The 12,970-nt window shown below is 35.9% G+C and overlaps 1 protein-coding gene across 1 annotated transcript in view; it reads right to left on the minus strand.

The window, feature by feature from the left end:
• The window catches only part of col7a1 (collagen, type VII, alpha 1), a 100,809-nt gene that overhangs the window by 52,789 nt on the left and 35,050 nt on the right, over nt 1–12,970 (minus strand). Inside the window, exons 25-36 of the mRNA XM_073870349.1 lie at nt 5,805–5,954; nt 5,066–5,202; nt 4,678–4,804; nt 4,068–4,211; nt 3,741–3,916; nt 3,120–3,149; nt 2,946–2,972; nt 2,298–2,342; nt 2,016–2,117; nt 446–517; nt 198–233; nt 56–109 (exon numbers count right to left, since the gene is read on the minus strand). Of these exons, the coding sequence (XP_073726450.1) occupies nt 56–109; nt 198–233; nt 446–517; nt 2,016–2,117; nt 2,298–2,342; nt 2,946–2,972; nt 3,120–3,149; nt 3,741–3,916; nt 4,068–4,211; nt 4,678–4,804; nt 5,066–5,202; nt 5,805–5,954 (1,100 nt within the window). The remainder of the gene's footprint in view (nt 1–55; nt 110–197; nt 234–445; nt 518–2,015; nt 2,118–2,297; nt 2,343–2,945; nt 2,973–3,119; nt 3,150–3,740; nt 3,917–4,067; nt 4,212–4,677; nt 4,805–5,065; nt 5,203–5,804; nt 5,955–12,970) is intronic.

Raw genomic sequence — 12,970 nt, forward strand, 5'->3', positions numbered from 1 at the left:
GAGAAAGAAGTAACATAAGAGTAGCAGAGCTATAACAGAGACTTTTAGATCTTACCCTGTCACCTTTGTCTCCCTTAAATCCCGTAGGACCTCCAATACCTGGGTCTCCCTGTAAAACACAACAAAGATTTATTAAGAAGTTGCATGTGTTTGTATCTATGTGCATTTACAATGTGTGTGTATAAGTGAGTACTTACAGGGTCCCCCCTAACACCTGGCAATCCCTGACTGCCCTACAACAAAATAATTACATCCCAGATTTAGAAAATAAACCAAACTAGATCTAAACACTAATAAAGGATTAGTACACATAACAATGAATTTTGGTTCTTCCAAAAACACAAAAGAAAGTAAGTAATGTTCCTTTTTCATAAAATAAAAAGTAAGTGCCAAAGGATATTTTGCAAAGTATTTAACAATAATTCAAATATTGTTGTCGTCTTACTGGAAGTCCGACTGCACCAGGGGTACCAGGCCGACCTGGAACACCTGGACTGCCATCCAATCCTGGGAAACCCTGAGAAAGACAGACAAAAAAGAAAAAACAAAGATGAAGAGTAGGTTTAGGTGTTTGTTTGTTTGTGTATGTGTGAAGGCTTATATCCATTTTTAAGTATATATACAGTACTACCCATGTCCTTTTAGGGAATTCCCGCCACTAGGCGGCCATGTTTGCAATGCCACCGTTATTTTAGTCATACAAGAGCAGTGTTTCCCATACATTGATTTATTTGTGGTGGCCCACAACAGAAACAATACTGGCCCCCACAAACAGAATTTTCATGATTCCTATTTACATTTTATTTCACCATTTAAAACAGCTTAATTCGGCTTAAAATATAATTTGATATATAATACAGATCAAATACAAATACAGATCAAAGAGTAGAAGTGAAACATATTTCAGGTACCAACACTAGATCAAACGCAAACACGACATGATGACGTCACATATATGCTAATTAGCGGGTGACGTCATCACCACCACAGTCTCCTCAAAATCCTGTGGGAAACACTGCAAGAGTAAAGTCTACTTGAATGGGGAAAGACAGATATCTCTAAAATCGCGTGCTAAAATCACAAGTAAACAACATATTTCTGACCATTCAGCATTTCTCGTATTTTCAGCTATTGTTAAAGAGACACTCCACTTTTTTTGAAAGTATGCTCAATTTTCAGCTCATCTAGAGTTAAACATTGGACTCTCATTTTGGAATCCATTCAGCTGATCTCCGGGTCTGATGCTACCACTTTTAGCATAGTTAAGCATAATCTATTGAAGCTGATTAGACCATTAGCATCGCGCTCAAAAATAACCAAAGAGTTTCAATATTTTTTGATACCGACGGAAAATTAAAAGCTGCGATTTTCTAGGCAGATATGGTTAGGAACTATACTCTCATTTTGGTGTAAAAATCAAAGACTTTGCTGCCGTAACATTACGCAGCAGCAGAAAATAGTCCCCTTAGTATCTTTCAACAGCAAGGGACTATTTTCGGGCACTATGTAATATCATTGTGCCTTCTGCAGCCATGTTGCGGCAGCGGGGTCCTTGATTATTGCGCCAGAATGAAAGTATAGTTAGAGTATAGAGAAAAACGCAACTTTTAATTTTCCGTCTGTCTTAGTACACGATGTAACTACAGAAGAGTCAAGTTTTAAATAGGAAAAATATCGAAACTCTTTGGTTAATTTTGAGCGTGATGCTAATGGTCTAATCAGATTCAATGGATTGTGCTAAGCTATGCTAAAAGTGCTAGCGCCAGACCCGGTGATCAGCTGAATGAAATCCAAAACGGTAAAAATCAAATGTAATGCATATTTTTAAAAAAAGTGGAGTGTCCCTTTAATGCGCAAAGGTTGGTAAGCACCCCACACTGCAGAGCCCCTCCTCAGTCTTTATCGATTGATGACTGGTTCTTTTAACTTGAAGGCGGGACTTCCATTGCCAGAGGGGCCATACTGAGCATTGCATTGTCCTCTATTCATAGTAATAGCTTGTTATATCTACTTACTCTCTCGCCTTTCTCTCCTCTTACTCCCACACTGCTGCCTGGTTGACCCGGTGGCCCTTCTGGGCCTCTGGGTCCCTCACGACCAGACAAACCATCACGGCCCTAACAAATAAAACAAAAACACACCCACACAGTCATTTCCTCAAGATGATATCCAGCCTTCTGCAAAGAAAAACTTGGTCTCTTATCAATTATTAATCACATAGTGAATGATGTGGGTGCACACACAGCACAGGAGAGTTTTGTGTGTGTGTGTGTGTGTGTGTGTGTGTGTTAACTCACAGGCTCGCCTTTTCTTCCATCCACTCCATCTCTGCCCCTTTCACCCTACAAAGACACAATTTATACACCAGAAAACTACATGAAAGATCAACAACAACAAGTCAACTTTGACTGGTTCCTCTAAAATGAAAGAAACAGAAGAGATAAAATGCAATTTCAGCTACTGTGCCAAAACAAATTTCAGTCAAAAATGGCTTAAGATGCATTTCTTGATTTCGTTCAGGAAAACATGAATATAAAAACAACTTGAATCAGATACTGTAACAGGAGAACCATATTTAATCTAATCTGCATCTGTTGCTGATGACATCTTGCCAGGAAAGAGCACAAGTTTACAGCTGATGACAGACGCATCCACTCGGGCTGATAAATGAAGAGTGTTTTCTATTCAAGACACAAACACTTGTCTTCCTCGTACATGACACACATTGAGAGACTAAACCAATCTTATCAGGTAGGGTACACTACAGATGTGTTTTCAGCTTCCCTGCAACCTAATAGTATGTGTCAATAAAGCAAGATCTGTATTTGAAATACAGTTTACTTACAGTCAATACTGCATTGATCAGCACTGACACATTTAAATTATATTTCCATACAATAATGTACATCAACAAAAAATGATAACCTGGTTTATAAGAGTTTTACCTTTTGTCCAGATTCTCCTTTAGCACCCTGCAACAAAGCCAAAAGTCAAGCAAACTTTCTGGTGTGTGACTTAAAAAACTAAAAGTAAACACAATTAAGCTTTCACATGTGTACAGTATGTACAATATATACTTGGTGTTAATGTATGCGTGTGAATCTGTTATGTAAACTTACCCTGGGACACTCTACAGTACAAGACCCAGTCTAAAAGAAACAATGAATCAGCATTAGTTTTTACCAGGTTTTTTACATACATGTTTTTAACATACATGTGACCGTAAAATCCAGACTAACATTTCATATTTTAAAGGCGTGTTGCACGATTTTTGAGAAATGCTTTTGAGAAGGGAGTCGGGCCGAGTACAAAAACACACTTGTAGCCAATTAGCAGTAAGGGGCATATCTACTAACCGACATGTTTAGGTGATTTCAAATGCCAACATTGTCTTTCAGAGATCGTGCACCCCGTCTTTAAGTATGAGACTAGATGCATCAAAGTTTTATTTCAATTGATTTCAAATTAACTTCAATCTTTGACATGACCTTACTTAGTCAATATTAAAGATATCAATGTTATATTTTTACCAAATGTTCTTTAAATATGTATGATATTTTATGTAGAAATCAATAAATCTCGGTTTTCAAAACATATAATCTTAAACTATGCTATTGAACTATGAAAACTATCTATACAGACGATGCTATGCTCACAGACTCGACTGGCCAAGCCAGCAACTGTATAAAAAGAATTACAGTTTGAAATTTATGACAGGTACAGAAGAGAACTGATCTGACCGTGCCACCTGTCCCCCGTGCAAGTCCACAGAGGAGGTCTGCCAGGTCGGGATGAAAGCTGTAGAGCTGATTTGCGTCCCGGGCATAGAGCAGATTTTGAGTGCTACCATCAGTCACTGCCAGACGCAGCTCTCCAGGGTCCGCACGTCCAATTCCTATCGCCAATACTGTAACACCTGAGGGACAGCAATATTACAGTGCTAACTCACAAATATGGACACAGGATGGAGCAGACATGAATGGTTTGCTGTGTATGTGTGTTAATGAAAGTGTATTGTATGTGTTAATGAATTTGTATGGGTAAGTTGTTTTTTTTGTGAGGCTCACCATCGGCCCTTACAGCAGCAGCGGGCTCGCTAAGATCATCAGACGACTTTTCGTCAGCGATAATAACAACCACGCCAGGAATGCGTGTCCTCCGACCTGCTGGCCCGCTCAGGAGATACTGACGAGTATACGCCATTGCTCGGCCTTTACATAGAAACAAACTTCAGTGTTAGCGCACCCATTTATCAACTGAATAGGCTTTATGCCCAGCTGCACTGCTTTCTGAACTTCAGCCAGCTGCTTGTTTCCTGTCTGCCATTATTGGACAAACTGATTAATCCAGGTGTGCCTGACCTCAGTAGTCACAAACAAATTGATTAATCCAGGTGTGCCTGACCTCAGTAGTCACAACAACAATAATCAGACACACCTGGATTAATCAGGCAGACAGGAAACAAGGAGCTGGCTGAAGTTCAGGAAGTAGTGCAGCTGGGCATAAAGCCTATTGTTATTGTTACTTTTAATTTCAATTTATTTTCACAATTGTTATGCTAAAAATACAAGAAATTATAATGCTATTTATTGTCATTTAAAAATATGTGTTAAAAGTTTTCCTTTTTTTTTTCAGGCGAAATATGACACATTTTTCTGAGAACAGGTACAAACAGACCTATATTATTTCCTTGTCTGATGTTGAACTGGGTGGACCGAACGTCCTGTAAAAGGCTCTCGATGTTACTATGACTATTAAGGAAGAAGCGCACTTTTGGATCTTCACCATACAACACCACCCCCATCTGGAGAAAAAAATGTATTACAGTCACTATACATGTTTTTTGATGCCTGTAATTTATCATAATAACTTCATGTTTGATAAACAAAAAGTATATACCATTTTATTAAAACATAATATATTTATAAGGACAATAAAATGTGCAATAATACAATTGTATTAGTATTAGTAAAGGGCACCCTTATTGCAAAGGCAAAGGCAACTGAATTTAAAATACCTAAACATACCATAACCAAAAAAGTCAGGAGCTTCAACCAAAACTCACCTGAGAGTCTCTGGGTCCAATCGAGGTGAATGATCCAGCAGCACTGGCAAGCAGAGGCAACACAGATTCAGCCAGACCAGATCGATCACGAGACGCAGGGACGAGAAAGACCACATCCAAACGCCCTTCAACGCACACTAAGACATGGCAATATAATGTATAAGCAACATGAGAATGGACATTGACAAATGAGGCTGTCTGATATGAAAACAGACTCTGTGCTTGAATACTATTGTACATTTTTTTTAGATAAAGTTTACTCCATTTGATCTAAACAAACAATACTTTTCATAAAAAGGTCGGAATAAACTGCGGTTTAAATGTATTTTTGATATTTCGGAATAACTTAATAGATAAGTGGACCTTAAAGGGGTAGTTCCCCCAAAAAAGAAAATTCTGTCATCATTTACTCACCCTAATGTTGTTACAAACCTGTAAAAAAGGAAGATTTAATTTTAAGAAATGTTTGCAACCAAACCGTTCATGGACCCCATTTACTTCCATAGTATTCTTTTTGCCTACTATTGAAGTGAATGGAGTCAATGAACGGTTTGGTTACAAACATTTCGCAAAATATCTTCCTTTGTGTTCAGCAAGTGATAACAGAATTTTTAATTTTTGGGTGATCTATCCCTTTAACTAATATAAGAATGTAAACAAGAGACTTGTCTTTATAGGTAATTGTTATTAAGCAAGCAATTGCTGGCATTGAAAATAACATAAGGAGAAATTGTGAAACCTGTGCGCTCCTCCACAGAGCTCTCAGATCCAACGTGGTTCTGAAAAGTGGGTTGCAAAGTGAAGCGGTAACGACGGCCTAAACGCAGACCAATCACACGAAACGAATTGGCTGTTCCAGGCAGCGTCTCAGACTGACCAGGTCCTGTGTCTAAGAGAAAGCAGTATTTATGAAAGTACGTTGATCACAAAATCAGGTCTCAGTGATAAGCATTTTTTTCTATAGGCCAAGTTTTTCTTGGCCTGTCAAAATTGTTAAAGGAATAGTCTACTCATTTTCAATATTAAAATATGTTATTACCTTAACTAAGAATTGTTGATACATCCCTCTATCATCTGTGTGCGTGCACGTAAGTGCTGGAGCGCGTTCCGACGCTTCGATAGCATTTAGCTTAGCCCCATTCATTCAATGGTACCATTTAGAGATAAAGTTAGAAGTGACCAAACACATCAACGTTTTTCCTATTCAAGACGAGTAGTTATGCGAGCAAGTTTGGTGGTACAAAATAAAACGTAGCGCTTTTCTAAGCGGATTTAAAAGAGGAACTATATTGTATGGCGTAATAGCACTTTTGGGAGTACTTCGACTCGCCTGAAAAGTCCGCTCCCCTTCTCCCTCTCATAATGGGAGAGGGAGGGTGTTACTGCGGCGAGTCGAAGTACTCCCAAAAGTGCTATTACGCCATAAAATATAGTTCCTCTTTTAAATCCGCTTAGAAAAGCGCTACGTTTTATTTTGTACCACCAAACTTGCTCATATAACTACTCGTCTTAAATAGGAAAAACGTTGATGTGTTTGGTCACTTCTTGGTCACCATTGAATGAATGGGGCTAAGCTAAATGCTATCGAAGCATCGCAGCGCGCTCCAGCGCCCACATGCACGCACACAGATGACAGAGGGATGTATCAACAATTCTTACTTAAGGTAATAACATATTTTAATATTGAAAATGAGTAGACTATTCCTTTAATGGCCCCACCACAAAATGTTATATATATATATATATATATATATATATATATATATATATATATATATATATATATATATATATATATATATATATATATATGAAGAGTTTGGTTCCAAAACGCAATAAATCCATTTTGACAAATTTTGGTAAAAACGTGTTTTCTATACCAAGAAAGTGACAAGATGAAAACAACTATTTTCTGTTACAAACTTTCACATAGCATCTTTAGGTTATAAAAACATAAAAAATTCAAATCCATAAGTTGATTTTCAAAGATTTATTATAAAAACGTGGAATTTTTTCCACAAAATGCAATAAATCCATGACAAGTTTTTATTCAAAATGCTATAAATCTATTGAATCAATAGCCTATATAAATGTGCATTCATCTTTGCCATGTTATATTCATTTAGTTGACTAGTTGTATACACTAATTAAAAATATAAACATTAATGTCATTAATCAAAACACTTACTTTGTCATATTAAGATCACTGTCATTGCGGTTACTTGACGTCCTCGCTTAACGTCTTTCACAGAGATCAGCTGTAAAATGTTTTTGGTCCTGCTCGATTTTCGTTGACTTTGAGTAAAATTATGGAAAGTTTTTCATAAGATCCTCTGGGGTCAATGTGTTAGCATGAGAAGCTTGCTGTCGGGAGAACAAGCACCCGTCTCCCGAGTGCCTCTCAGGGAAAATATTAGATGCTGATGGTTTACGTTTCTTTCCCATCACAGAAAACCATCACAGGTTTAGCGATGCAATTAAAGTATTATTTTGTTTTGTTTGTTGATCACGAAGAACAAAGTAGATGAGGAAAACTAGGACTCTGTGTACTACGCGCGTCCGCCATTGCTTGTTTACATTGCGTGAACGGTGGGCTGTAATATCAGAAATGGATTTATTGCGTTCTGTAAAAAAGGAGAACGCATTTATCGCATTTTGGGAAAAAAAGGGAGAAAAGATGACTTTTCTCCCTTTTTTCCCAAAATGCGATAAACGCCACTGCTCCTTTTTTACAGAACGCAATAAATCCATTTCTGATATTACAGCCCACCGTTCACGCAATGTAAACAAACAATGGCGGACGCGCTGAGTCCACAGAGTCCTAGTTTTATATATATATATATATATATATATATATATATATATATCCGTTTATATATATATTAGGGTTGTGCCGATAGACGATATCATCGTCCATCGTGATGGTTGACTGACATCACGATGGAGAGACACCATCGTGATGCCACGCCCCCTCCCCACTCCGCTGCGAGTCGACATACACTTACTCTCTTCTATATAGACTATAGTTAACCTAATATCTTTGCGTGAATTGCTCTATAAATTAAATAGAAAATATAACTAATGCATATATGCTATTTTAAATACTGTAGTCTATGCCTGAGACGTGACGTGTGTTTTAGTCTGTGAAAATATCCTGTCAGGCATTTGATCTTGACTAGGGATGGGCACGGATATTCGAATGGCAATAATAATTCGAATTTAAAAAATGCTATTCGAATGTTTGTTTGTTTTTAATGTGCCACCAAAGGGTAACAACTTATTTGATGCTTTTTCACTTCATCTATACTGTCTTTTACACACTTAAATGTAAAATATACATGAACATTAATTTGTATGTATTTCTGATTGTTTGGCAATGCAGACGAATTTAAGTTTTTCCTTTTATCTCCGGGTTTGTCCGCGCCGCGCCGTATTTGGCCACTGGCTCAGTGAGGGCTCACGTGTTATTAAATGTGCTTCTCCGCCGCCCGAATCAACACATCATGAGAGATTTGTGGTCCGTGTACCTTTTGATAGTTTGTTTTTCAACTTCAAATGAAATAAGCAGAAACGAGAAAACGGCCCCTTTGTTCGTTTTTTTCGTTATTTACCGAAAGACGAAAAACAAGATTACGGGTTGATTTTTCGTTTTTTTGTTTTTTGGTAAAAAACGAATAAACCACTCTAAAATTCGTTGTGACGTGTGGGCGGTCGCTAGACGCAGCTCTCCGCCAATTGGTCAACCAAAATGTGAATATGTGACATCATCCGTTGTTCCTCAAGTCTGTTCAACAAAATAAAAGTCCTCCGCTGCTGTAGCAATAGGCTACTAATCTTTAAACTTTACAGGTCAGGTCTTAAATTGTGCTTTCTTCTGTGTAACTTAATGGGTTTCGGACAAATATTTATTTCATAAATATTAATCTGCACCTGCATAGTTTTATTTTATTATTTTATTTTAGATATTTGTTGAAGGCGCGCTACCCTTTATAAGCAGCGCAGATAGGATGTAAAGTACATGGCCGGGTTTCCCAAAAGCATCGTAAGGCTAAGTAGATCGTAAAAACCCTTACGAAAATTAACCATGGTTTTATTGTGGTAAAAGTGTAGTAACCATGTTTTTTTGGTGAATGGATTACTATCAGCAAAACTATGGTTTTACTACACTAACCATGGTTTAACTATGTTTTTTAAAAACCATAGTTGTCAAAACCATGGTTATTTTGTGGTTACCATGGTTTTACTACAGTAACCATGCTTTTTTTTGTTTTGTTTTAACTGTAGTAAAACCATGGAGTATTTTCTTAAGGGAACGATCGTACGAATCATCGTAGAATTTCCCAAAAGCTTCGTAACAAGTAACACTTAAAAATCATCGTAGATCTACGAGTGGTCTGGAGTAATCGTTAATTCTTAAGTGCATCGTAAGACAAGAGTTACAAGGACACCTGCAGGACAACTAGCAAATTGCACTCCCGCAATGACGATAATATAATGTTTTAAATGTAGGCTATATTTATTTATTGGGTTCTTATTTGTTTATTTTATATTAAATATATAATATATTAAAAATTCAAATGAGAAATCAAATTTAAACGACTAAACATAAATTAATAAAGAAGTAAAACGTATTTGGTACAAGTTGGTAAAAGTTGTATTTTGGTAAACGTTGGTACTAGCAAATTGATAAATGGTTCCTACCAATTGCTGCTTCATCTAAAAATGTTTTGAAGGGAAATGGCATCTACTTAAAGAAACCAAATAAATATTTACAGTACAATGCAATAATCCATAATAATAAATAAACATATATAATAAAAACAAATAATAATAAACTATAATATAAAATGCAGAAGGCATTTCGCGGTGGGACGAGTCCTAACTAAATACGGAAAATAATATTTCATTATGCACAAATTATTAAAACATTTCATAAAAGTCATTGATCAATTATGATTAATAATATTAAAATATTAGTGCACATCGGCTAAAGATCATCGGCCTAAACAAGCTTCTGCTACAAATTTGAGTCATTCTATTGGTGACATTTTAGCACTTGACAAATGAATAGCGACTCGTAAGTAGCACTTAAAACCCAGCTGCGACTGCGAGCGATCGTTATACGTGCATCTTTGGGAAACGCACGTAAATGAACAACGAATGTTTGTTAAGTAGCTCGTTGAAAGCGCTCTTAAGTGCAATGTTCAACCAAGTGTAAATACGTACCTTTCTTCAGTTTTGGACAAGAGATAAAGTTTGATTTATACGACAGATATGAAAAGTTATAAAAAAAACAATGTCATGTGGTAATTTTGTTGAGGATTGTTGTGTGTGCGCTTTTTTTTAAAGAATGAACCACAAATCGCGTTCTTGTGAAGGGGAAATTATCTTATTTTTAATGTGTTTATTACAACTAAAATAATATTTTTTGTTATATTTGTATCTTAATATTGTATTACATTTTACAACCAGACTTTCTTAAACTTTTTAAAATCATGAATGTAAAAGCAAGTAGTTTGGTGGATGCTTCAACACAGTGCAACAGATAGCTTTGGCACATTTTTGCCGGATTTATTTGTTTTATGAAGAATTGATGTTGAATCAAATCAATATTGGATTGATTCAATCTCTTACAGTACACGTGATTTAATAAACACACGATATTTGCTGTGTGGTGAATAACAAGGCCTAACAGTAAATAATAACTAATCAATATCTAAAAAATAGAGAAACTCAAAATAAGAGGACAGAATACGACAAGCAAGTTCTGCATAATTCAGAAATGCTGATTGAGCTTCATGTTTCTTTATTGAGATCACGCGCATTGGCTTGGCTTATAATGATCGAGCTAAGCTCATTGCTGCTATGAGATGATATTAAGACATTATTAGGTAATTAAATAGATTTGTAATAATTGTTCATTTATATTTAATTCATATTGACTGTTAGGCCTATTTATAAAAAAATATATTTACGTAATAATTTTAGATATATTTATTTTTATGTCTCTAATTTTAGTGTTAGCACCAAAAAAAAAAAAAAAAAAACATGAATGAAAGATACATTTGCAAATTTACATTAACAAGCGGAATTCACGCCGTACAATATTTGCCATGGCTATACTCATGAGTACTTTTTAAATGGCTTCTTTTTAGTCAAAGATTTGTATTTAGTACAGTCACACTGCATGTTTGGGAAGACAGTACTTTTCCGTAATTAGATTTTTTTAGTATTCCCACTCATGCAAATATGACTATTGCACAAGAAGCCTATCTTTTTATATTTCTTCATAAACCTTCGAATACTAACAAAAAAATCTGCTATGATTTTCATAGTTTTGCAATACCAATACATAAAATTACATCCTAACCCAACCCCCAAATCTAACCCCAACCCCAAGCAATAATTTAAAAATAGAAAATAAACAGGAAAAACAATAGTTAAAATAACATTAAAAATAAAGTTGTGCGAGCCGGGACACGAAAAACTATTTATAAAAAATAAATGTGCGAAAAACTATTTATAAAAAATAAATGTGGTGACACGTTAAAAGCAGAAAAGCGTGTCCATGAATCAGTGGCGGATGCAGAACGTGACATATGGGTGGGCATGGATTAAGTCCGGGTGGGCCTGAATCTATGGGTGTCACTTTTGAATAAGAAACTATAACAAGTCTATAAAATTCGTCAAAACTTCAGAACACTAATTTAAACAGCATACACACACAACCGAACTGCACGTCACATTTTTGACATTATTGATACTTTAAATTGCAATGCAACGTGACATTTATTAAGCCTTTTTGGTAAAAAAAATATTGGGCTCTCATAGCCTACAAAAAAGAACCTGCACACAGTGACAGGAAATATAAATGAACCCAAAAAAACTTATACTTTTTTAAATAACCTATTAAAGTGTTTAAATAAATACGGCTACTAAATGCTTAAAATGAGGCTTCTAACATCATATTCTCTTCATGCAAATCACTAAAAATATATTTTCGTTCTCACATATTTAAGTTAACTCACTAAATAAAGAAAGAAAAAGGGAATTGCTAGAATAACGTTAGACTCTGGGGTTAAACGAAATGACAAATAAATAAACATTTAATATACTTTTTGATGAGCACAAGAGCAAGCCTACTCGTGAAGAGCGGAGCCGAGGAGCGCGCATGGTTACAGCATATCAGACGTGAACGAAAGGAATAATGGATTTAATGCTTTCACTTCATTTCCTGACAGTTTCACTTGTTAGTGAGGATAGTAATGGCTAACAACATGACGCCGAATTACATACAACATAATTACCTAATTAAATCTGAGAGAATGCAAACACATTACAATATTTTTTCCTCCGCCCGACGGCCAAGGCGCATCATTTTTTTTTAGCCCGACAGGAATTCGCCATAGCCCGTAATGGACGTCGGGCAAGCGATTTTGCGAGGTTTGTTTTGTAGAAAGACTTTCTTTAAAGTGAATTTCGTTTTGTATAAATTGTATCTTAATATTAATCAATGTTTGATCAAACAATTGCCTCGATTTAATAAATAAGAAGCAAACCAAGAACGTCTGTGGTGTGGATTGAAGTGAACCCACTATATTTCCGCAGCCTACGTCTTTCTGCTTTAATGCATTTCTTAAATTAATGTCTCAATTACACAGTAGGCTTATAGGTTGTTATGATAGGCTATTTGTTGCTTAAAAGCAATAGGCTATATTGTATAAAGTGTAGCAATAAACGTGGCGTGACTTATAGTGCTGCTATATCGCTATATCAAACAACATCACTATGATCAGATGTTTTCTTTCTATTTTTTACCCCGCTGTCATATTTGTTGTGTGTTTATGTTATTGAGAGGAAAGCGCACAGCACATATTTATAACGTGTTGTTATTCAAAATACGTT

This window comes from Misgurnus anguillicaudatus, chromosome 8 (genome assembly GCF_027580225.2).
Source record: "Misgurnus anguillicaudatus chromosome 8, ASM2758022v2, whole genome shotgun sequence".
Taxonomy (NCBI): Eukaryota; Metazoa; Chordata; class Actinopteri; order Cypriniformes; family Cobitidae; genus Misgurnus; species Misgurnus anguillicaudatus.